At 39.0% G+C, this 26,810-nt stretch overlaps 1 protein-coding gene across 3 annotated transcripts; it reads right to left on the bottom strand.

Moving 5' to 3' along the window:
- Positions 1-26,279, bottom strand: LOC106929239 (adhesion G protein-coupled receptor B3). Of its 3 annotated transcripts, XM_088013485.1 has the most exons (15): positions 24,841-26,279; positions 23,566-23,669; positions 23,296-23,398; positions 14,683-14,833; positions 12,788-12,857; positions 12,301-12,367; positions 10,570-10,673; positions 9,828-9,926; positions 9,364-9,535; positions 9,134-9,229; positions 7,176-7,215; positions 4,481-5,160; positions 4,322-4,357; positions 3,398-3,502; positions 1-1,070 (listed from the first exon to the last, which is right to left on the bottom strand). In XM_088013485.1, exons 2-15 carry the CDS (start codon positions 23,664-23,666, stop codon positions 882-884), a joined length of 2,013 nt encoding a protein of 670 aa, XP_087869611.1. In that variant the 5' UTR covers positions 23,667-23,669; positions 24,841-26,279; the 3' UTR covers positions 1-881. The 3 variants fall into 3 exon arrangements, with proteins under 3 accessions (XP_087869611.1, XP_087869609.1, XP_087869610.1); XM_088013483.1 differs by lacking the exon at positions 24,841-26,279 and having other exon boundaries at positions 23,566-24,129; XM_088013484.1 differs by lacking the exon at positions 24,841-26,279 and having other exon boundaries at positions 10,588-10,673; positions 23,566-24,129.
- Positions 26,280-26,810: the final 531 nt, after the last annotated feature.

Genomic DNA, 26,810 nt, shown 5'->3' with positions numbered 1-26,810 from the left:
TGAAGCAGTACGAACATATTTCCTCTTTTATTTACATTCCTTTTCAAATGTTAACATTTTTCGCTATAACTTCTGGTCAAGTTGGCATTTTTTTTTTCCTCATTAAAATAAATTGGCACAAGTAAAACATATGTAGACAAAAGTTTATTTACACCATACAACATTTTTGTTTTTAAATATTTTATACAGAGCTGCAGATGAGAGAGCTTGCTGGGATCCTTCAAGCAGATTCTGCAGTATTAAAGTTGTGAAATATATTATTTATATAAAAGTGAGTATTATCTTTATTGCATTTAAAGCAATGAAGAATGTAGCTTGACAAACATTCATTTTAATATGACAGGAAAAAATCCTCTTTGCCTCCCATGTTTTTATATTATAAAGTAAAAAGTGTAGTAATGGCCAAACGGACTGTTATAAACTTTTTAAAAACTGCATAAATATATACATTGTGCTCCCAGGTCCAATTTTAGGAAATCAAAACTAGACCCGATGAAGCTGGGACGACATGGCATGTCATTTGCTTTGTGAGGTTTCATTAAGAGAGTTGTTGTTGTTTTTTTTCAGCCAATTCCTCCACAGATAATTGGTAACACAGGATGGTAAATATTGTACACCAGGCTGCCCCACACTAAGTACACTAGTGAGAATACAAAAAGTAACACTGATGTTTTTATCCCTTTTTCTTTTACTTTTTTTTTTTCCTCTCTCCCCAGTCCTTATATTGTATTGGCACATTATGTCCCTGCCACGCTCGTAAGATCCAGATATGTTTGCCAAGGCTGTTAGAAAAGTCTGTTGCTTTAATCAGTGCAAAATACATCCCCTTCTCCTCCTTTCCAAGTTTGCATTTTTTTTCCCCTCTCCATCTTCTTCACCCTTCACACTTCTGTCTGGAAGTCTCCTTCCTGGACATCTAAGGGTAGGTTGACACACTTCTCCCACTCTGCAGCCGTCATCTCCAGTGAGTCCTTGGGGTCGGATTCTAGTACATTCATAGTGGCGTAGTTCTGGTACTCACAGGCTGGATTGTAGCTCTCCCATGGATTCTGTTTTGGCATTGCCTTGTCCTGCGAACACGGCCAACAGCAGGTGTTGTTAGTAGCATGACATCCTCAGCAGCTTAACTGCTACTTGTCTCTCAAAAATTTACTTTTTTTTTTTTTTCCAGTGAGGTCAGTTCATTCAGAAGGGCACTGTATGAGTTCCTAGCATTGCTAATTGAAAGTAATGAATTAATGCTGGGAGAAGCATCGAATAACAAAAAGATAATGGCAGTGTATTAAATGGGAACATGCGTACTATTAACATGGAGCAGATCTCTGCTTTCCTCAGCTCAGAAACTAGAGCACTGGATGTGTTGCGTGTGTGAGCCATTCATTCGCCTGAATGTGCTCTCACTGACAGTCCCAAAGACATTAGTGCAAATAAGGGAAAGAAGCGGCTCCCCATCAGGGAATATAAAATGGATACTAATGTTTGCTGCCAGCTCTGCAATAGATTCATTTGGGGGGGAAAAGGAAAATAGGGGAAGTAAGTAGTTATTGTTTTCTACAAAAAAATAAATAAATAAATAAATAAAAAAATGTATTTGCACTGTAACTAGGCAACGGTCCTGAAGCTGCAATGTACTGCAGAGGTGACTAAAACTGGGAGGGTGGTAATATGAAGTCAAAAGGCTACTATTTATAGTGATGTAAAGACATTTCCCTGTTTTTGCTTTTCTGTCATGCCTCGATGTTTTCATATCATCAGGTTCATTTTGACATCAAAGATATTCCGAGTAAATGCAAAATGCAGTTTTGCAATAATGATTTCATATATTTTGTAGGATTTTTAAAATGCAGTCACAATGGATGGTTTTCAAGCATTAACAGCATGCTATTTTTTTTTTGTTCGTTTGTTTTTTGAGTCAGTCAAGAGGTGGACTTGTGAGAGAACCTCAGGTTACTGTCTCACTTCAGTTTGCTCGAGCCTAATGTCACAAACTAATGGTTTGGGATTTTCTGGTAGAGAGCAGAATTTATGGTTCCATCAGTTGTGAGAAGTAGTGTAGGCCCTGAAGTAGCACTGCAGTCAAAGACCATCACACTGCTGATACAATAACAGTCCTTTGCTCTTCTTGGCATCGCTGCTCTAGTTTTACAACAGAGTAAATTAGAGGACCATCTCCCCAAAGCATTCACGTTTATATTTTCTCTCCACAGAATATTGCTTCGACCTTGGAACTATCCTATGCACAGTATCTTTAACAAGTCTCTTTCTTTTTGTTGAATCGTGAATACTAACCTGAGGTGAAACAAGGACGGCCGGAAGGGCTTTAGATTTTGTTTTGTCACCTTTTGTGATCGACTGGAGAAGCTGCTGATGCAGTCTCGTGGGAAGGTTCTTCATTGCTACGTGTCTTTCCCATTGATGGATAGCAACTTTCATTGTGGTTCATTGGCATCCCAAGAGCTTATAAATGGCTTCTGTCTCAGAGCAATCAAACCTTGTCACAGATAATACAACTGAGCACAAATGTCCCTAGAAAATGTGGTTAACTCCCCGTTGTTTTATTATTTAACAGGAGGGGTGATTTCTTTTTCAAACAGGGTCAGATTAGGGTGGTTGACTTTCTTTGCTTTGGTAAATTAAATAATTTAAAAACAGATTTTTGTATTTACTCAGGTTATCTTCGGTATCAACTTTATTTGAAATGTTGAGGTGAGGCAAAGAGCAAAAACAGAAGTAATATATCTTCACAGCGCTGTATCTGATATGGCTTAAGTGTTCGGGAAAAAAAAAAAAAAAAAAGCTCGGCTCATCTCAAACAGATGGATTAAGTCTGATGTCCCCATTGTCTACACATCCAGTCAGGTGTGTAGACAGATGGTGAGCCTTTTGGTTTGCAGCAAGGTCATGAGGTATTGCATAATTAGCCCGACTTCTTAATGGAGTCAAGTCCCACCTCCCACACAGTTGCAGAGAGAGACTCCCCTTATTAGGCTAATACTTATGTAATTGCTGATATCATAAATAATCTGCCATGCATTAATGAATAAAAAAAAATGATGGGTTTGCTAAGTAGATAAATGTGCATGTAAAGAAAAGTGCATTTATGGGCCTTGCATTGGAATGGATGCACTCCACTATAGCAAAATTGCCAAAGATTGTGTTTTTTTTTTAAATTATTTTATTTTTCTTGAGACTCGCCTTGTTCTTCAAGGCTTCTAAGAGGCAGCCCCTCTGCTGATTGCAGGCACATTAGATGTAGAAAGGCACACTTTTGCTACATAACCACTCATTTGCACAATCACACGTAAATGTGTCCTGCACCAAGTATCTAAATAGATCATTTGGATGTTGAGTTCTTTATTTAGCTGACAGCCACCCCCCTGGGTTTCCTGTTACTCACCATGCTGCCCATATTTGGTATGTCTCGAAATCGGTCCAGGGTTTGAAATTTCTGATTCAGTTCCTGGAACAGCTCCATGTGTCTTTTCCTGGTGTGCATGACTTTCTGCAATGGCAAGGGTTTTTGCTTTGGTATTGACAGCCAATAATGGAAATGCATCTTCCTCTCCACCCCCTCCACCTTTGATCAATTTGTTAGTGTCATGGTAGTTTACTTAGAGGCCAGGTCTGAAACAAATTTACTTTCCTCTGCATACACAAGAATGACTGCCAAAATAAAGGAAACACAGAGATAACTTAGATAGGTTTATGGGACACTGAATGCTTAAACATAATTGTTTTGTGCTAAACCACCAGGGCTTTGTTGGTGTAAAGGAAATCCTTTTGATAAACCTTGGCACAAATCTTCCATTTGAAGTGTTTGTGTGCATCTACGCTAAAAACGCAACCAGAGCCAAAGTAGCTGCCGGAAGCAACATGTTTCCCGTGTTTTGACAGAGATTACAAATTATATATGCAGTAAAGCTTTGACAATGCAAAAGGAAATACTAAAAATCTGCCAAAGGGGGTTTGATTATGTACTTGCAAACCAATATTTTTATTGCTGACCAGTGATAAAATCAGATGTGAAATGTGCAAATGACTTTAAAAGCATACAGTTTGAAAATCAACATATAGCTAATGGATGAAGGAGATGGAGGAGGGTAAAATGTTGATGAGAGCTACTGCCCTGTTTGTCAGCTGACAGCCTTGCTTTTACCTTAACTACACAGTAAGTCTATAAATCCTGATGAGTCTACAGCAATAAGCTTAAGAGGCACAACAGACACTACTAAATCAAATGGCTAACACAGCTGCAAAACAGCCTTTTACACATAAATAGCTAAGCTCAACTTCAGGAAGATTTATCTTTCTTTTTACGTACCTCAAAGTCTAGATCGGAATATCTCGACTTTCTTCTCTGTTAGGACAAAAATGAAAGGAGTCATCTTAGTAAGTCGTCAGAACACTTCAGCAATAACATAAATATTTGGCAAGGTGGAATTTGGTGTTGCTTGTGTTTAATCCGCATGACAATATGTACCTCCAGGGAGCTCATTGATATCGTGGAGCCAGTGTCACTCCGAGATAGGCCCCCAGTTTCCTCCATTTCTGCAAGGAAGTTCTTAACAGCTGTGCGAGGTTCAAAGGGCAGGGTTTGCATCTGCTCTGGAGCACTAGGATACTGGTGCTCCAGGTTCACATTCATGTGGTCCATGCCCGACGGGTTGATATTGAAGTCAGGGCTTATCTTGTAATGCTTTAGCCTCTCGTGGGGCAGTGTATCCATGGCAGCGGTCATCTTGGGCTCCTCTTTAATAAGGGTGGGCAGGGTGGCCGACCCCGACACTACTCCCGCCGAGGCGCGAGGCATCACTATGTAGTCCGTCTCCATCATTTGGCCGTGCATCGGGCGGCCCTCCATGTCGTGGCCGCCCATGTCGTGGTCGCTCTGGCGCATGCCGTCGTCGGTGCACAGGTAGACAGTGCGGCGCATGTCGGCATTGCTGTCAGACATGCACTGGTCTTTCAGGTCGCCAATTCCTACTGGCATGTGCAAAGCTGAAGGCTGCTGGATTATCACTTTGGAGATGATGTTGCCTGGCAACGTGGAGTAGTTGAGGCCCTCAGGCGCTTTCTCATCCTCCTCATCGTTGAGGGAAATGCGGGAGAGCGTGCCTGTTATGGTGGCAGCACGACACGAGCCCATGTCCTTGTGGAGCGCTGGAGGGCAGGGCGATACAGATATTAGTTAGTTTGCCTAATCAAAGGAACTTTAATGTCTTAAACTTTGCAAAATGACAACAAAAGAACAATCAAAATTCAAATCAATATCAGTGATCGTTAAGGGAGGTGGTAGTGTCGAGGGAAAACTGCGATCATAGAACACGTACGTATGAAAATGCTCTGTGTGTGATATTACGCTAAATACAAAAAGATACAACAACACTTTGAAATCTCAAGAGAATGTTGCTGTAAATAAGAAAGTAGTTTCATTCTCTCCTTGAAATCCCCTCAGGTTTGCTAATGCTAAGTTGGTGATTGGTGATGACCTGATAAAGCACCACATCCAGTGATTTGCAAAAATATTGATTCTTTTTCATATTGTGTCACATTGCAACCCAGAACTCTAATGTATCATGTGATATCACATGACAAAATAACACAAAATACCGCATACTTGTAAAGTGGAAGAAATATACTTTTTCTCTTGCTGCTGTTTTACAAAGTTCACGTTGTGACCAAAAACTTTGGGACAATAACTCTCTCTCGCAGCTCCTCCTAAGTTGCCATGAGCCTCTTTGCTGCTTCTCAGAAATGCTCTCCCTGCCTTAAACCTTAAGACTTTCACACTTTGACTTTTGGGAGGCGTTGGCTACACTGGATTTTATTCAGGCTTATAAGAGTAAAAGTGGCTCAATATCTACAGATGCCACATTCTCAGACTTATCTGTAAGACAAGACACTTTTGTTCTTTCTCATCTACTTCACATTCATGTGCTGCGTTAAATCCAGATTTAAATGCATCGAGGATTGTCATGGTGAAATTAAAAGTTCAAATGGGTGCAGTACCTGTAAAACGTTTTCACCTCTGTGGATGTTTTAACTTTTTTATTTTTATTTTTATCATGTTTACAAACCAATCACGACAATCAAAATGTGCCTTTTTTGACAAAAAAAGATAATCACAAAATAACAACAATTACATAAAATATTTTACAGAAAACATGTGACTGCATAACTATTCATGCCCTTTAAGCTGAATGACCTAATTGAACAAAACCAGACAGTTGGAGCCCTGAGTGCAATGACCGCGTCTTAAGTGACTGTAATATAAAGACACTTGTTTCTGGACGGTCACTCCACTGTGTAATCAGTGTTCCTGGCTGCCATTCCAGCGTGAAGACAAATTAAAACACCAAGCAAATTAGACGTGGTTATTGAAAAGTCAGGGGACTGGATTAAAAAAAAGGCTAAAACACCCAAGGGTTTGAATATTTTTTTTATCAGCACTCTGAATAACTTTTGCAGGACGTTTCACCTGTGAAGACACCTGTTTTCTTTCACAGTCATAAACATAAAAACTGCAGACTGACAGAATTATCTGAGCAACGTACCTCTGGACAGTTTTCATTTGGTCTCAAATTTGGTCATGATTTACAAATGACACCTGTCAGCTCAGCCTCCTGCTACCAGGTACAGCACATCCACTTTAGCGCGCAAGACAGCACCATGTAAGTCAAGAATGCCAGACAGCCGCTTTCGCCTCAGTATCTCGCTGAGCTCTGAATAATGGTCAGCATAGTAATTCCTTTAAGCTCCATTTAGGATGTGCTCTTCACTGGTTTAGAAGAGGCTGGAGATAGATGATGCTTCAGTCTAGTGCCTGTTGCTACTCCCATTTAAATTGGGGGAAGCTTATATGCTTTTTCTGTTGATAGTTCTCATTTTTTTTAAACGTTTCTAGTGATCAATCCTATCCCTTTTCCATGACAACATTAATGTGTAAATAAGAGAAACATAACAACGGATAGCAGATATACGAAAACGCTGAGCGTTCCAGTAGTTTTGTTTCTGATGTTTTCTTCTCACAATAAAGTTTGGTGTTTTCAGAACTGTGGGAAGTTCCTGTGGGGCTGTGTTGGTTGTTACATAACCTGGGCTGTTTTCTTACTGTTTACACCTTTTTCAACCAGAGCTAGGGGAATCTTGTTAGTAAGACACCATATGTTCTGTACCTGATCGGCAGGCGATGTCCACATCTTTCTCAAAGTCTGTCTGTAGAAAGAGAACAGTTGGCGGTAAGTTTCACCTCATATATTATACATTTTATTCTGAACAGTGCTTTCCACGTTTATGTGCGCAGTCGGGTAACATGATTTTAAATGCTTTAAGTTAGCTATTTTTGTTTTTAGTGCAGCCGGATCAAGTACAACTGAAAAGAATTTTGAAAAACGTGACCTGAAACTGGAGTTAAGTGGGAAAAAAAAAAAAAAAAAAAAAAAGAATCATGTTAAGAAATGTATTTTCTTTAAACATTCCCGGGGGTTCCATCTGTCCTACAGGACATATCAAACTAAAACATTTTTAATACATATGTTCCTGAAGTTGGAAGGAGTGACATTACTTGTTTTTTCTTCTTCCTTTTAGGTATAAATCTGGCATGACACAGGTGCCCATTTCTCTTATTTATTCTTCAAAATGAGAGAAACAAGAGAACATGCTATTCGAGGTTTAGGATGTCTTCATGAATAAGGAAAAGACTTCGAGAAAATAGTTATTCATCAAACTTGTTGAAATATATCGTCAAAATGTTTTTAACACCAGATCTGAGATGATTCCAATGCCCACAAGAAACAACAGAGGGAGCCATTTTAGCCTCTGTCTAAAGGGTTTTAACTATATCAAAAAAGACATCAAAAAGGCAGCCTTTCTCTTCTTTTCAACAGTTTGATATAAACTATATAACAAAACAAAACAAAACAAAAAAAAACATTTATGGAAAAATGTACACACAATATCAGCTGCCTCTCCTGCAATGACTCAACAGATACATAGCTTAACAGTTTGATGCATTCAATAAAAGGAACTCCAAACAGGGTGGATTCATATTTTACTTCTTCACAGCAGCAGATCAACAGCTGGTAGCCTTGCTGTTTTTTTTATTTTTTCTCTTTTTCAAGCAAACAACAAACCGTCAAACAAAACCAGATTGGCATAGTTAAGCAGTACTCAAATCTAAACTGCTCAGCTAAGCACACAGGATTTCACTTTTTATTGTTTCAATAGTCAAAATTAACCCTCTAGTGTGTTCCACCGCCTGCCGTGCGAGGTATGGTCAAAACTCTCAAATTTAATGTGACAAAGATACAAACATTTCATTGTTGCTGCAGCAATAGAATTATGGTCCTAAAATACGTCTTTAGCCAGGATCTGCCAATAAACGTGACGGGTGCTACATGCTGTGCAAGAAAATAAAGCAGCAACTCAATCGTAGCGAGCTATAAAAATCAATATAAAAAATTTATTATTATTATTTCCAAGTAGCCAAAACAAGATTAGCTCTTCCTTTCTGCTTCAAGGAAGGAAAATAAATGCAGCTGAAGCAGTTGCAAAGCTCACTGCTAACAGACTGTATGTCAGCAGCCTTGACACCATTCTGCTAATGTGTGGAAACTGTACCACTAAAATAGCTATGAGAATCTTAATGGCAGATCATCGCTTTGAGTTGCCAATGACGGGACTGTGCCGCATCAAAATACTGTTGTCCTCTTCCAAAGGTCAGGAGGGTAGCAGTCGCCTGCTTTCCCATGAGAGGAAAACAGAGAGATGCAAGGGAAAGTGACTTTAATTAAGCAGAAAGAAACAATTAGACCTGTGGACTTTGAAAGGGAAACAAAACTAATACCTTTCATTGTGGTCAGAAGTTTTACCTTGCATGTTGTGGCACATTTGTGGTATTTCTTTTTTTTTTTTTTTTTTAAATCTAAGGAAAATAATGTTACATGTCTAGTTGATAAAAACTAAAAATATGAACAAAAATAAGACAATAGAAATACAAAAAGCAAATAATATGTTTATTCAAGGTTGGTAAAGAACAAAAAGAGTGGTGAAAGTGTTTTATAGGTAACAAAAGAACATTGGGTCAAATATCAGTCTCTCTAATGACTGCAGATAACAGGGTGACTGTGCCTACCATTATCTGAGCATGCCCATTAGGGAAGGTTCCTGTTGCATCACCACTGATTGGATCTTGACAGTTCCTGAGCCGGCATCTGAAAGCGTCTTGCACCTAAACACGAGAGGAATTTCAGTGTGAATAAATTTACTTAACCAAAACATCGACAGGTTTGATTGTTCCAGCAGGACGTTTGCTTTAAATCCCCTGTCAGTAGTAAAGGAATAAACAAGGCGGATTGATTCTACCTCTCTCCGTAGGATGCAGTGCACCATCACAATGACGAACCCCTGCAAGGAGTCAAAGACGGCAAAGAGGATCTGGAAGAGAATGGAACGCTTGTCCGTCATGGCGAGCACGGCGGACATCCAGGTCAGAGCCAGCAGGGGTAGGACGACACAGGAGCTCCACAGCGACGCCCTGGAAGAAGAGAGGAAGGATTTTTTTTGTGCGGGAGATAAACGAGATAAGGTCCGGAGATCTGAGTTAAATCTCCATGACGACCTCTTTCCTCCAGAATGATGGTGGGACTTTGCTCTGCATACTGATGTTTACGTAAGCTGGTTTCAAAAGCTCCCCCACACTGTAGTTCTGAGGTACTGTGGGTGCATCTGGAAACTGAATTTAGCGCACCCTGCAGTGGACACCCTGTACATAAAGAAACTCCCCGCAGCATCGTTTTATTGATTCACAGACACTGACAGGCACTTACATTGCATTGCTTGCTGTTGTTGCTGATAAAGCAGTTGTTGATACAACACCGCATTTGGCACACTTGAGAGTTAATCCTGTATGCGGCTCACTCATCTGTCTGTGGGACACAAGAGACATTGGGACAACATCATGACAAACAACTCTGACATCCACCTGACTTCTCTTTTCCTCCGTCATCCTGTAACAACAGTATGGCCGGTGAGTGCGTGGGTGTTAAAGTCATTTTCATCTTGGACTCATTCTGCCAGAGAAATACAAAGCCGTGCCACTCCCAAGAGGGAACTAGCCTCTTTATGCCTCTAATTTATTTTTTTTTCCCTCAACATAAAATAAAAAAGTTGGTGCAGATCTCCATATGTGCATGAAAATAATCAACGCATGCAATCTTTTTACAATAATATTCAAATGATTAGAATTTATTCCAGTAAATCAACTCAGTGATGCACATTATATGGATACACAGTCTGATGTATTCAACTCTTTCTTTCTGGTATTTTGCTCTAATTTTGTGCTTACAGCAAATGAAAACATGATATTTAAGATTAGAGTACTACATCAGACCAATAAACACACGTTTACAAATTTTTTTTAATGCCTTGTTAAAGGTTATTTTTCAAAGGTCACTTTTATTCCGGCAAACAAGCTTCACTGGAATAGATATTCTAATCTATTGAATATGACCGTAATTCGAAAAAAAAAATGTTGATATTCAAAAATGAAGAAGAAAAACTGGTACTAACAAGGATGTGCTGTCATACCCTGCACGATGCTTCAGCTTCTTGTCCAGGATTCCATCTCTGGACACTAACTTATTGAATACCAAGATACCGATCACCATGTTGACCTGTTAGAAGAGAGGGAAGCAGAACATGCAGACTCAGACGACTGATGTCATTATTCTGCAAAGAGCTTTGACCTCTAGCTTCTGTTGTTTGCTCTTCTCTATTACATTTCAGGCAATGGATGAGACATGGCTTGCACACTCATCCCATCCCAGTACCCCGAAGAAAAAAATCTGCCTGTCAGATTGGCCACATCACACTCACAAAATTCAGTTTATTTTCGGGGAATTTTATGGGTTCGAGCAATATAAAGAAGAAGATAGGGAACAGACACATGAGTGGGTTATATAAAGCAATATCCTGAGCTCTAAATAAATCATGGAGAAATGTGAACTGCTTGATTTAAAAAAATAGACTATGCCTTGATTACAAACCCAGAAAGAGATAGCTATTCACCTAAAGTGACAGGTTAGGCAGATACATCAATGCAAAGCTGAAGCATGGAGGTGGCAGCATCTTGGTATGGGGTTTATTTAGCTCAGCAAGGTGAGGTAGGCTGGCTAGGGCTGACAGGAGAATGGCTTAGGATAAATGCAACAGATTTAAGATGAGTTGGGGGCAAAGATTCACCTTTCAGCAACAGAGCTGCCCCAAATACAGTAAGAGTTGCAACTGACTATTTAGATCAAAGCATATTTGGCAGTGAGAATAGCCAAGTCAAAGTTCAGACCAAAATCCATTTGAGAGTATTTAACAGTATTTGAGTAGTCATGTTTCCAGACATTCTCCATTTCATTTGACTGCACTTTAGAAGAATAGCAAAAATGTACTAACCTTGACCCAAAATAACTACAGAGGTAATAGAAATACACCCATGTCATTCTTCAGTTTGCATCTTCAAAAAACAATTGTGTTCTACTTTGTGTTGATGTAGCCCATAAAAAAAAGCATTCAAATGTAAAAGAAGCACTAATAAAAGATATTGAAATGTTCTCCCAACAGCACTATGCTGTTTGGTTGCTGTAAGGAGCAGTGGAGGTAAAGCATCAGTACAACTGCAACTCGATAACTCTGTGGCATGATATTCTCACTGCAGATGGTCAGACGGGAGCTTGTGTTCCTCTGAAGTCCATCACAAAAGAAAACTACAGCCAAGAAAGGCTTAAAAAGTGTTAATTTTGTTTTTCTTCACTCGAATCAAATTCTACCACAGTATGGAAACCCGACAGTGTTTCCATACACTGGTTACGTTACGCATTACGTTTCTGCCGTCTGAGTAATTTAGCAGTCTGGATAATGATGAGTCTGTGGGTCATTTTGTAATTACAACTATGTAAATATAGGGCAATTAAATTAGCCTCCTATGTGAGACGCTGGACAAATCTAAATCATAAATACTTAATAACCCCATTGCTGCATGGGAGACTATTATATGGTGAATAAAAAGGGATTATTTGAACACAGGGCCTGATTGAATGCTCATTACTTTGACTTGGAATCCACATCACAGTTAAACAGCAATCATATTGAATCATGGCTAGAACAAATGAGCATTGTCGTTGGTTAAAATGATGTTTCATTGCTAATAAAATAACTGACGAAGTGACAAATGCATTCACATTTTTATGTAGATTGTATTATATAAACAAGCAAAGTGGGATAAAGCAGACATCGGTAACCAAGACGTACCAAAACAACAGCTGCTGCGGGTCCAACAAAGGCATACAGGAGCCCACCCTCCAAGGAGAGCCAACAGCTGCGGGGGAAACCAGGAGAAAAACAATTAACTCCCACTACAGCATTAACTTCCACGTTAATGGTGCACTCCAGCACACCATTGTTATTTTGCTCAATTGTCAGCGGAGAGGTGCCATATGTTGTTACTCCACACCCAAAGTTTCACAGAGCAATAAAATGCTAAGGAGATTTTAAGCAGTGTTTATGCATTTGGTTTCCAGCAGAGAGGCAGCTCACATGAAATTGGGGTCTTGCTGTGCTATTTTGAAATTTGATTGGGTTCATGGGACTTTGTTTATGGCTCTATTTAGGATAAGTAAGCCACTGCAGAAGGATTTGATCATTATTCTTAAGTGTTGCCATGAACCCAACGTGTCTGTGTGCGGCATATTAAAAGAGAGGAGTGGGAAAAAAAAGAAGAAAGAAAGCAAAAACTTACTATAAGGGTGTTCCGTAGCCCTTTGTTTTAGTGAATCCCATTGAAATGGCGACAACTAAAGCTGGCAATCCTTAAAAAAAAAAAAAAAAACAGAACATTAAATAGTTACTTGAGCAGTTTCACTCACAAGAACATAAATGTACTTCGGTGCACCCAAAAAAGAAGCAAGCCGATGTACCTTCCAGTCGTTAAACAAAGTGCAGCTAAAGTGATTTCATTAGAGACCACAGCATGAGGCTATGCAGACATCTGAGAGTATATGATCAGCTATATTCATTTCACCGTTTTACTCATTGTATTGTAAAAATCCCATTAAGAGGTGACGGAAAAAAGACAGCATGGCGCTTTAACAAAATGGCAGTAGTGCATCACACACAGGAAGCCATATAGCTAGATTTCATCTCTGTATTGTGAGAAATTTCACCACTCTTCAACCCCCCGCCCCTTTCCCTAGCAATAGGAATAGAGATTTTTTTTTTTTTGCTATGTGGCTCCTCATTATGGATCAGTGTAATTGATTCAGTCTTCACTATTGTGTGCTCGGAATATTAAAGCGTTTCCTCTCCGAGTGGCGCGGGCAGGTGCAATTGATGTAATCAGTTTCCTGGAGGCACGAGCCAAAGACCCCGTGGCCATCCTGTGCCTCTCTGCAGTGCTGAAGAGGTAAAGTGTGCTGAGTGCTCACAAGCATGCCATAAATCAGAGCGTGGCAACAGCGCGGTGTGGGTGCTGTACTGAGGCGAGCTGAATTAAGACACGAACAGTATTGTTTGGGCTGCATGTTGCTTCACGGATGATCTCTGATCATGTCAGCGTCTCCTGTTTGGTTACATGTCAGAATCGCTGAATGTTTTTCCAGGCTTTGTGCGGGCTAGCCTTTGTTTTTTTTTTTTGTTGTTTTTTTTTTTGTTTTTTTTATTTAATTTTCATGCATCTTTTCTTAAATGTTATTTGCCTGTGGTTTTGTCTTTCACCGAAATGCCTGCTTATGCTTTTTTTAAGCAGCCCGAGTGATAGTAAAACAGCCTTTGTCCATGTTTTGCAGCAAGCAGTGGCACTGCAATGACTAAGAGAGCCTTGTTTGTTGCTAGGTAACAAGAAGAATGAGAGTGGGCTCTTTCATAATCAGATTGATTTTTTTTTTAAGTAGAGATTTCTCCTGTAGTCTGAAATAAGGAGCTATTTGGACAGGGGATTCAGACTGACATTTATCACATGAAGGAGAAATCTTTGCATTTTGATACAGATAATTTGCCTGTCAGGGTTTATTACCCAATGTGCTTATGTGCTAATATTTTGCACAGTATTTTTTTTAATAGAATCTGCTACGTACAGATTATATTATGCTGTTTGATTACAACCAACTGCATTTCTTTCACAGAATACAAAACAAAATTGACTGAGACATTGCCAAACATAAAAAAAATAGAATTTAAACTTCCTTATACTAAATACTGCTTTAGTATGGATTTTTTTTCTCAAAATTTTAGATGTTTAAACCCCAAACCGTATTCTGCTGCAGTGTACTGTAAATGCCAGGCTCCCACCCTCTCTATCAGACATAAGGTCATTGCAACCTGCTACAGTACAGGAGAGCTGCACCAACACTCCCCCACCCCGATCCCTTCTCACATACACATGCACTCTCTGCTCAAGGCCGGTCTATTTATCCAGTCCTCTGAGAGCTTGACTGAAGCACAAAGGAATCACAACAAAGAGCCTGACAGAATGAAGATCCAGCCGCCCTACAGAGTCGACAAGAGCAGCGCTCTGAAAAGACGCACAGTTTGCTGTGGAAAGACACCTCGCCGAAAGCTGCTGCTGCTGCTGCTACGAGAAAACGGCAGCTATAAGAAGTGACGTGAGGAGTTCGGTGAAGTGAGCCTCTCACTCACCCCAGCCAAGACACAGGAAACGCTTCCGGATGAGCCTGGTGCGAACCTTCCCTGTCACCGCCATGTAGGACTGCCAGGCTTCCGTAAGGACCCAGCAGAAGGACGCTAGGAAGAAGAAGTGCAGGAAGGCAGTTGTCATGATGCACACACCCTGTTGATGGAAGAAAAAAAAACAAAAAAACAAGCGTCACAGAGATTTCTTTTAATAAGTGTGGGTTACTTTTAATCCACTGCGCACACTTCTATGCATCTCTAATGCCGCTGAAACACAAAATATTTGGTAGCTCTCAGATTTGTAAATATTCCTGTAAACCAAGACACTCCCTGCAGATACACAGCAGTTACATTAATGCTCCTTTATTTCTTGGAAGTGCTTTTTGATGAGCATCAAAGAGCATGTTGATTATGGCTCGCAGCTAATCAAAACCCAGAATTCAGTTTTTTTTGAAAATTCTGTGGTCACACGGATGCATCGAAAAAAACAAAACACCAAAAAAAAAAAAAAAGTTACTCGATAAATAACCACGTACTTTACAGCAAATAGACTACATGCTTGGCTTGGGCTCCTTTTGCATGAATTACTGCATCTGTGCTGCATTGCATATAGGTGGCCAGCATGTGTTACATGAAGGAGAAAACGGAGCCCAGCTTGGTTTATCAGCATTTTTCAGCTTTGCTGTATTATTTGGTCTGCTGTCTCTCGTGTTACTCTGAACAATACTCGACATTTTCCAGTTGGGGGTTTAGGTCAGAGAGCTTGATGGTCAGGCAGGCACACATATACCCATGGCCATTAAAGCAGGTGTGGGTACTGTTGGCAGTGTCAGCAGGTGCCAAAACCTGCTGGAAAATGAGTCAGCATCACCAGCAAGCATGTCATCATACTTGCTGGTGAAGGCATGAAGCGCTCTCGGATTTACTGGTGGACAGCTGGGCTGACGTTGGACTTGAGAGAGCACAGAGGACCAACACCAGTAATTGACATGGCTCCCCAAATCATCACTGGCTGTGGAAACCTAAAACTGGATTTCAAATGACCTGGATTGTGGACTCAGACTCAACTGTTTATTTAGGAATGATGCATGCAGTTTGTAAATATCTATAGGTTTTAGGATTCTCTTGCTTTTCCACAAACATTTCCATTTTGTCTTCATTTTTGTTTATAAAACAATGACATATTGAGATTTTGCTCTTTGGTTTTATGTGCACTTGAGCTAAATTTAAAACAAATGTACAACCTACTAGACACTACATTATTTATACATTAAAACAGTGAATTACTTTCGTACTATTTTTTTTTTAAAACATTTTGTGCAAAGAATGAAACATGGCATCGGTTTGAACTGCAAACATCAGAGGTGCTGAAGGAAGTTCAGCTCAAGTCCCAGCCAGACAAGCTGACACAGAAAGCGATGGCGTAGCATTCCTCTGCACTAACCCTCATTAGTATGCTGGGGATCCCACCTGGAGGCATGTGAGCCAAGGTCAAGTGTTTTACACAGACAGGAGGAGAGGGGGAAAAGCTACAACACTGCTTAAAAAGAAACAGAGCGCATATGTGGTATTTCAAGGCTTGACAACACTGCATCATTTTTTCCATCTTTGCTCCAAATGATTGTAAGAGAGTATTTTAGAAACCGTGTCTATTATACTTTTTTGAGTATAACAGGTGTTTATGGGGCAAAGAAATGGAATCCTATTACTTTACCAAAAGAGCTAAGAAGCACATTCACATTCCAGACGGTCCACATCATAATGTGAGATCTACCATAAAGTTTACATTCCTAAGGCGGAAGCCGTCCTAAATCCACGAATCCCCTGCAGTGATCAAAGGGTTCACACAAGTCAATAACCCAGAGTTAGTTCATTCCTGGGAACGATATTCTCAAGAGATATTACTAACCTGCACACTGACGTTAATATAGACAAACACTTAAATAGATGCATGTATTAAATTTGAAGACTTCAACTTAAATCTTACAGAGTACCAGAACTCGGATGTGCTGTGAATTTTAAAACTATCCAAACGTCTTGATTTCACTCCTACCTATGGCAAGTGAGTAACTGTGGAATAAAAGTGTAAGGGAAAGTTTACAAATCATTTTTACAATGTTTTATATAAAAAAAAGAATCTAAAAAGTGTGGCGCCCGTCTGTTTGAAGTCCTCTTTATTACTTTGATAACTCCAAAATAAAACAACTGCTTTCAATTGACTAAGTTTTTGGTGGGGAATAAAAGTTGTTTATCTTAAATTTTACAGTTATGCACTATTTCGTGTTGGTTAATCAAATAAAATCCCCCCAAATACATTAAAAGTTTGCGGTTATAATATTACAAAATTATACACAATAATACTAACCATTTTAAGAGGAATGAAAGATAACTTGCAAAATTACATTTTGTCTATGTGAATTTACAAATTACTCTAAATCATAATGGTATAAATATCAACTCACACCTTAATAATGTCTCTAAAATATTATCAAATATTTAAGGACATGTAAGTTCTGAGGCAATTACAAGAGTTTTTTTTTTTTTTCTATTTTATAGATATTTTTAAAACAACAGATTTCATCATGCTTTTGCATAGCAAAATTCCTAACTATAGACACTACATATTGTTTAATAAGCTGGAAGTAACAAATAGCCTTTAACTGCAGTGAGGAATGCTAAGCAAACATCAATCATGTCCAGGATGGACAACCTGGCTCAGTGTGATGTCAAATTTATGTTCTGATTTTAAGGTATCAAACAAAAGCGAAACCATGTTAGTTTGGTCCCCGCTCTGCCTCTCAGACTTTCCCCGAAAGCTAGCTGTGATGTGGCTGCTGCTCGTGTGCTGTTCATGGTGCTGAAAATAGAGCCTGCCTTGTTACTTGGAAACAGGTCATTTGCAACTGTTATGTTTCACGGTTCACTTGGATGCCTATGCTATCCAGCCTCATTATTCTAGAACAGTAAAACAGTTTTGTTTTGTTTTTTTAGAAGGGAGAGAAAGATACAACATGGCCACATTGTGGTAGCACAGATTTGGTACAGACAGTCATACCAAAAAAGAGATATAAACCGATAGTTCACTTTGCCCTTTTGAAAGGCAAATGCTGGGAGATGTTGAGCACACTGTGTCGGTATCCATGGAAACAAAGGCACAGAGGAAGAGCCCATATTAAAACGTGGCAGGGCTGATAGACACAGAGGTGAGGGGAGGCAGTGACGGGGTGTCTTCAGGCCAGCTCGGTAATGGCAGTTTTAGATGAGGGGAGAAAATGTGAGGAATTTCTTTTTCTGTGGCCTCAATAAACTCCAAAGGTTCAGCTAGGACCTTTCAGTCTTTATCCGCTTCCAGATATTAAGAACTGAAACTATATTGTCAAGCGATCGAAAAAATAAAAATAAAAAACAGCAGCGATGGACTACAGTAGCAATATGGACAGAGAGCAGGCAGTTCCTATGACACACAAATGTAAAATGTGTAGTTAATTGAAATCATATCATTGGATACTGCTAGTTAAAAGCACTCAATGGATGCCAACTGTACTTCCAAAGGAGACTTCTGTCCACAGTTTAGGTTTGCTAACACAAATATTGGTGTGTACTAGTCAAGACATCTTGAAATCTTGAATAATTATCAAAATCTCATCCAACAATGGAAAGAGTACAGCTGAGAAGACATTGAGGACCAACTTAACTGAAAACCCCACCAGGGAGATGACTAACCGGAGCAGGAGCCAAGAGTACCATGATAACCCTGGACGTTTGGTCTTTTGATGGACACTACTGACTGAGGTATATTTCCAGATAATGACAGCTGGAATGAAAAGCACATCTACAAAGTAGAATCTGCATACATTTCTGAGCCATGTTTTAAGAGTTCTATTTGTAAAACCTTTGAAGGTCATGTGTCATTTTCATTCCAGTTCACATTTTCGTTATTTGCTATAGTGTGTTGGCCTATTACAAAGAATCATAAAGGTTCAATTTTTATGAATAATGGCGTATTCATACACTTTCTTAATATGAATACAACCTATTTAACAATGTTTAACCACTCATTGCTTGAGATAGGCACTTGAGGACTTATATATCACTGATAAAAGCATCAAACTTAACAGTTTGTGAAAAGCAGGATATTTAAAATGCATGGCATCAAGGCATACTAGATCTGAAACACACCTGTGGAAAGTCTGGAAGTTACTTTATTTAAAATGCTTTATAACTATGAAAAAAAAAAAACTCATGTGACTTTCTAATTCCAATTCCAATTTGGTCTGACTCAGTGTAGGTGGAAGAGGCTCGTTGTTATTTTGGCTGAAGCACCCTCCCTTGGTGCTTTAAAGAATAGCTGTTTGGGTGGTAAACTTTTTCAAGTGCAGCTAACAAAAGGGTAGCGCTGGTGGAAAAGTGTAAACAGTGCTCACAAATATTTAAAAAAAATATATTATTTAGCATTACTACTTCTGCTGATCATGAATCAACTTTTTCATTCTTCATAGATAGATTTAATCACTCGTTTAAGTATGGCCAGAAGATTGCTGTTATGTAACTATTAGGGCAATTTGAGCAGACTAAAATTTATGGAATTATAAATTAAATACTCTTAACCTGAAGCAAAAAAGAAAAAGAAAAAAACAAGTATACTGTATGTAGATTATTATTTATTATGGTTAAGGTAAGAAAAGATGATTATTTGCTTTTTTTTTTAAATCTTATGTAAAACACTGTAAATATAATGCATTTTACCATCTTGCCCGCAATCATCAGATAATGCAGGATTATATCCTTATAAACATATCTGTTCAACATTTTTAAAACTGATGAAACCTTTAGTTTGGCAACTCAAATCTTCAATAAGATATTTGGACTAAATCATAATTTGCCACATTCACGCAAAGCAAGAATTTCTCAGTGTGTCAGTTTATGAAGATAAGCTTCTCTTATCTTGTTCTTACTGGACTTTCGATGCCTGTGTGTATATGCCCATTAGAGTGTTCAGCTTTATGCAATCATCCTAATGCTGCCGGCTTGTTAAATCTGCTTCTTTCTGCTTCCTTCCCTTCCATAAAGCCAGATGAAGAGGGACGGCAGACAGCAGGACAGCGTGGAGACGCACACACAGGTGACTCACTGACTTCCTGCTCCCAGTGGACACCTCCACAGAGAAGAGATGATTTCTATTAGATGACGAGCAACTCTGAATCCACAAACAGAGGAGCCAATTATATGGACTTCTTACAGGCGATGGAGGAAAAACAAGTGAGGCAGTGTCAGGCACCGTGGCAATTAAACCCACACAGGGACTGTGTTTTCTCCTCTTGGTGGCCCACCACTCAAACATGGGGCTCAACTGTACATCTGATCAAACAGACGAAATATTTTTCAAATATTTTTTCCCCCGCAGATTTTCAACTTGGAGCAAAGGTGGAAATGCTGATAATTTCAATGCCCTGGAAGTTGTTCTTTTCCAACAGCACAAATGTGACTGAATGCATCTACCATATTGTGCTCTTTTTCAACTTGAACTGGATCGTTTGGCTTCTAGCAAGCATTAGAATTCAAAATTTCACAAGTCAGCTAAAGGACACACTGCCACAAAAAATGTACATAAGATGAAAACTAGGAAATCCGTTTGTATTTGTTCACATCCGGAACACAACATCCTCAAGGTGCAACGTGGTAGTGACGGTATAATGCTATGGGGGTGATTGACTTCACCAAGGATGGAAATAAATACAAAACAATATAGGAAGAAAGGACATTTAAGGCTCCAAAAGAGCCACAAACATGTAGTAAGGCTTAAAAAAAAAAGCCATTTTCACACTCTTTTCCAGACTTTAAAACTAATTGAGTTTAAGCTTTTTTTCCCCCAAAGAAACATGAACACAAATCCTTTTTTGCAAAGACAATCACTTATCTCTTTGATATTTCATTGTTATTTTACTTATTGCTAATGCAAAAATGTTGAAGGTCGGCCCATTACAAATCACTTGAATTGAATCAAAGTGCCAAAGGTCCTTACGGAGTCTGTCTAAACCACCTCAAAGTGACATCTGGATTTTCTGAAAAGTGTGTCATCTCTTCGATTTTATAGACAGACATCCTGCTACAGGCCTGCAGAGTGAGTGTTCCATGTTAAGCAATGTTTCTCATAATCAACAAAAGGTGGATGAATAGAGGCCTGATTAAACCTGACAAGGCTTCAAATCAGTTCAGCTTTATAAGAAATGTCCTGAGGCATTGTACATTCATGGAATAAGCTATTACTGTTTGTCAGCTATGCAAGGGCCAGTGAACAAGCAGATGAGCTCATGCAGTTTCTGATATTTTCTGACATTAAAATGATTGGCATGAAATGAGTCAGTTTTTTTTCCAAGTAACTGCTTATGTGAACTGTGTCACATTTAATGCGCAGCGTTTCAAGAAAATAAACAAGTTTGATTAATCGTAGGATTTTTATGTTAACTTCTTATTTCAAATCATCTATTTATCAACCAATCAGGATTATGGTTCATATTAAGTGGTGCATGGGCACATGGATTTAACAAACACATCTGGATCCAGAGGAGTCACATAATATATCAAATCCTAACCATTACATTTTCAATCTTTCCCATATTGAAGTTGGAATGCAGCAGGGAAAGCGACCATCATTTAAGTGCAGTGCATTTATGTTCTGCATTGATGCAGATTGTTGTGGCTGACATGTTAAAGCTCGCTCAGAGTTGTATAGTCATCGTGATGGTGGAAAAGGAGAAGAGTATGGAGGGAAATGTGTTTTAATCACAACCGAAACCATCATTGTAGTACAAGTAAAATTGCACTGCATCCTTAGTAAGAATACATGTAGCTATGTGACATTTTAAGCTCTAACTAAAATGTGTGTAACGTGCTTAAAATCTAAACTGACTGCACTGTAGCAAAATCCAAGTGATGAAAAGTTTACCCTGCTAATGAAGCAGCAGACTAATAGACCCTCGATCCATGCAGAGAAAGTGGAAAATGATAAGTTTCAGAATTAAAAAAAGGCCTTTTGCAAAAGGTACAAAGACACTGAGAAAACTGTTATACAATAAAATGCCAGTAGTTGGACAATGCATCTTTCTGTAGAGCTGCCAGATGACTGAGAAGGGCATCTGTGTGGGCAGTTTGTGAATTCAAACTAATTTTTTCTCCCCAAGCAATCTTTTACATCAGCCACTTGTTTACTGCCTGGCTACGACAACAGAGAAAGAAAGTGAGATATTTTAGTGGAAGAAGCCTTCCACTTACAGTTCTCCGGTTTTCTACCTAAAACCTACGGTGGTTCAAGCTGTAGTTACCGGTATGCCTGATGGCATGGTTCTCTTTCTGTACTGCCTATAAAACATATGCAGCAGAACCTCTATCTGCTCATTTAAATAGTTTTAGACTGGTCTGAAATGTGAATCCTGGTGTGTGCAAGGCCTGATTGCAATAAAACCAGATTCAGAGACATTCAACAGTCCCTAATGTCCATAACTGTACTCTTCTTTATGGGTTCTCAGTTTTAATTGCCTTTAAATCACCTCTTTCAATAACACATTGGACTAATAAAGTTTACCAGAGGGAAATAGTTGTAAGCCAATAACAGTCTTGTCAAGGCTTTAGAACACTTCCGTTTTTTGTTGTCATTATAGGAAAATACTTCCACGAACAAAAAGCAATTTTCTAAAAATCTTTTCCTAATCTGACAAAGCACATTCAAAAGCAGCTATTGAATAAAAACGGTGAATGAATCTGACACTTTCAAAGTGACAGAGAACTGCTAAGTACCAAGAAAAAAGCTTTAATACATGGTAAAAGAAAATAGTGTTATAACCATCTAGTGTTAGTGATGTACTTGATTTTTTTTTTTTAACGTCTTTATTTGCCTTTGGAAATAAGTAATGCCATGTCAGAATCTGTGATGTGTGGTTTTGCCCACTTGAGTTTAGATTTAAATCATTTCAGAGCATGAAGAAGGCTTCATTGGTTAACGCCACACGTTCTCATCATGCAACTTCAGAGCCACATGTAGCTGTTTAGGACCTCTGCTTTGAATCTTATCTAAAGAGCAAAAACTGTATTGACAGGAACAATGTTTTCAATCATAAAGGCAATGGAAAAAAAGTGGGTTTGACAGTTTTTCGGGTTAGTTTTATGCAATCTCTGCATGGATGTTTTTTCTTTAGAAAAAGATCAATGATACAATATTTTTTTTCAGTCACTTTATGGTATCCACCTCCAAACTATTAATTTATATTATCAAGTAGGGTAAATTTTTTATTTTATTTCATATAAATATGAGAAGAATTTACAATAGTAGCATAAGTCTAAAAAAGCAAGATTTGCTAAAATCTAGAATCAAAATAAATTGTATTTCTCAAAGGATTCTGTCTTTTTTTTGTTTGTCTGTTTTAGCCAAATTTTAAAGTTGCAAAGGCAAAAATGGCTTTTAGAACTGAAAAGACTGGCGACACCTACAATATACTTTATAACCATACAATTGAGGAAGTGTGCACTTTTGTTAACCACGACTGTAAAAGCGGAGATTCACAGCAAAACATGTCTGTAAACACTTTCCAAACTGTCCCTGCTGTATCTGTACGTGAGACTTACCACATTGTGGGTTTGTGTTTGTCCAACAAGGATTAGTATGTTCGAGCAGACTATAGATAGGCAGAAGTTCAGCAGGATAATGGATCGTTCAGATCGAATATATCTAAAAGAAAAAATACAAGAGAAAAAAAAAACAGCTATTCTTGAGCACTTTTCAACTGTATGTTTTACTCATAGAACATGAAATGTAGAAATACCACATCAAATATGTCACAAGAACTTAAATGCATGATATGGCTAAAGCATATGTCTTTGGAGTGATTAATTTACCTCCATAAGATGGCGTAGATGACTGCCAGTGTGATCAAGGCGAGGCAAGACAAACCACAGCCAACTATCAGTGTCACAGATGGGACCCCTGAGTACTCCATAGTCTGTTGAGAAGACAGAGACAAACCAGTTGGTGAGAGGGTGTACGCGTGGTTCATGCAGGACAGTAAATCTTTATTATCGCCTGAAGTAGAGAAGCAATCAAAACAAGCACCAATCTGAAACCCAATCCACAGAGGGCCCCTTAATTAACTGGGAGGTTTGAGGTGTACGCGTGGGCTTTGGATGCATAGCACAAAAAAAAGGGTTTCTGTTTCAGAGTAGATAGATGTTAAATTAAAAAAAAAAACAATAAAAACCCATTGAGTGGAAAAACAGTATTATTGTTTAATTCTGCAGGTCTGCATCTCAAATTTAGGGAACTGGAACCCAAACAGACAAATGTATAACAACACATACATTCATATTTAAACTTATACACAGACATATATCAACATATATCATAGATTTGCACACTGGAGAACCTCTGTACAAGGTGTTGACCAATCAGGGGCTTGTGGACTAATCACAACCTACAACCATATATATATATATATATATATATATATATATATATATATATATATATATATATATATATATATATATATATATTTATATATATATATACTTGGAGGTAGCACAAGTGCTGGTTATTTGCTATTTGTCTGTAAATGTTTCAGGTCTGCTGACAAAGTATGTAACATATTTTATTTGTCTTTGCAGTAACATAATCAGATCTTATATCAACTGTTCCATGTAATCAATGCTAGTTACCTTATCTTGAAATTGCAGGTTTCTGTTTCCACTGACGGTGGAAAAATCTTAGTAACACTACACTTGTTTTTTTTTGTTTGTTTGTTTTTTTTTACTTAGCCCTAAACAAATTTGATTGATGGAAATATCAGAACATGCCACACAAGCACTAGCATGTACACACCCTCTCTCACATCCATGTTCCTACAGTAGACCATGCAAATCTGAGCAGAAATTAGAAAATATCCCCACACACGCGCCCTGCACAGCTCAATTACAATTTAAGGGGATTAGCACGCCAAAGATTCAATTTTCGCTTCTCACCATCTCTCTCTCTCTCTCTCTCTCTCTCTCTCTCTCTTTCTCTCTCTCTCTCTCTCTAACACACGCACGCACATACGCACGCACAAACACGCAGGGTTTCACCTTTACATTAGCCCATCAAACCCACACTGAATAACAAATCAATACGCTACTCACTATTCCTCTCGGTTGCTGAGCCAAAATGGCGAAGGTAGATACACGATCACACGAGCATTTTGTATGGGATGCATCTGTGAGCACCGTTTTGCATCCTTTCGCGGACCAGGCTCCCCAAGAATCGTTCCTGCAAGGAGGAGGCAAAGGCAGTTAAAGATTTCTTCTTCTTTTTTTCTTTTTTTTTTCTTTTTCCAGCGGTGGCGACACGGCTACTTCACAGGACTCATTGGTATCTAGCTTCAGGTTTTTCAAAAGGCGAGATGAAACAAGAGTAGATCCGCAGAGATAGAGAGGGATAAGGGGAAAAAAGAAAAGAAAAAGAGAGAGGCGAGCAGACAAGACACGGCTCGTTGTGCGGCTCCAAGCAACGTTTCAGCTGGAGCGGATAGAGAGAGGCAGAGATACGGAGGAGGAGGGAGGGAGGAAGCGCGGAGCTGTCTAAGCAGACCGGTGCTGATTGATTCGCTATACGCGCATAAATACCAGCCGGCCTCCTGGTTTCAAAACACCGCCAACCCCGCATAGCACTCAAGATGAAAACATTTACAATTACCTTGGATATCCCTTCTTGTAGATTGTTTTTTTTTCTTTAATCCAAACGGCTGATTTAGGTAACCCCTCTATTTTCCTATCGCTTTTTTTTTCTTCTTCTTCCCTCAACTGTTTTAATTAGCAGCTTTTGAATGCTTCCTTAGGGGGGGTTTCACCCTGGAAACGATGGACAGCATCAGATTGATACTCTGTTCCACACCGCCAGAGTAAGAGAAGGGGGGAGGGGGGGAGATCGGTACAATAAAAAAAATAAATTCTCACACGATCTGCTTATTCTGCTTTCATTTACCGGTTGAGAGAAAGGGGAATATAGAAGCGGCCATGACAGCTATTCCACACAGAAGTTGTAAAAAATAAAAATAAAAAATCCACAGATAAATAAACCACAGCAAAAGTCGGACCACCCCGCAGAGACGGCGCAAGTGGTTGCGGCCAGTCCCCACTTTACAGCGCTGGAAAGAGAAATGAAAGGAGCGACTTGATTTGAGTGATTTTGAGACTCGAAGAAGAAAAACCGATGAGAAAACCTAACCTGTTGACAGAAAGGCAGGAAGCGAGTGAGCCTAAACAGGTGTCATTGCTCCAACCTGATCACAGACACCTGTTGTCAGGGGCCCAGAAGGCGAACCCCAGACCATAACAAAATTATATTTTAAAGTCGCATTTCAATAAATGCAAAACACCATTCATTTTAGTTTGTTGATTTATTAATGGAAACAATATTACATAGATTCAAACGAATATATACACTAAGTGTCTATCTCTTCCTGTTTTAGGGGAGTTTTTTTTCTCTCTCTCTCTCCACTGTTGTTACAGCCCTGCGCGGTATGAGGGATTCTTGTAAAGTCAACGACACAACGCAAGTGGCTGTTTACTGTCGCTACGTGCTGATCCAGGAGGAGTGGATGCCGCACGACAATGACTCGACGCAATCTGCTAGGATTCCTTATACAGAAACTTTTTAAGCCAATTTGGAATAATAAACTGGACTTAATGCACTGTTTGATAGCATCGATTGAAACGTATGTGTGACTGAATCCATTGAATTGAAATGACTTTCTTGTAGAGTTCCCCTGAGAGCATTGAAATTTCAGTTAGACGAAACTGAAATTGAAAAGAAATTCTGAATCTAAGGCTACTGAAAACCTTAAATTCATCTGGTGAGAAATGCTTAATGTACTGCGGAAGACGTTCGTCTTAAATAACCCACTAATAAAGTGTTGGCTCTAAAGATTTATTGCTGAAGAATACTGTAGCCAAAAGGATGAATTTAAAGTTGTGTGGAAGGAAAAAGGCAAACAGGGAGAACTGCAGAACTGCGGCCAGAGTCATTACGTCGAGAGTCACCACAGAAGTATTCGGAGGATTTTACTTTGGCTGGGTAGAGGAGGTGCAATTTCTTTTCTTACTTTTCCTGT

This window comes from Poecilia mexicana, unplaced genomic scaffold, assembly GCF_051168715.1.
Source record: "Poecilia mexicana isolate PSO_F unplaced genomic scaffold, ASM5116871v1 scaffold_15, whole genome shotgun sequence".
NCBI classification, from domain to species: domain Eukaryota; kingdom Metazoa; phylum Chordata; class Actinopteri; order Cyprinodontiformes; family Poeciliidae; genus Poecilia; species Poecilia mexicana.
This window is presented reverse-complemented; position numbering and strand designations above follow the sequence as displayed.

What these genes read in the sequence shown, in the direction of transcription:
- LOC106929239 (XM_088013483.1), bottom strand. Translation starts at nt 23,723, where the DNA reads ATGAACCACGCGTACACCCTCTCACCAACTGGTTTGTCTCTGTCTTCT. An exon ending in ATCTACGCCATCTTATGGAG is followed by an intron (nt 23,399 to 23,565) that starts GTAAATTAATCA and finishes TTTTTCTTTTAG; the next exon opens with ATATATTCGATCTGAACGAT. An exon ending in TATCAATGAGCTCCCTGGAG is followed by an intron (nt 4,358 to 4,480) that starts GTACATATTGTC and finishes TTGTCCTAACAG; the next exon opens with AGAAGAAAGTCGAGATATTC.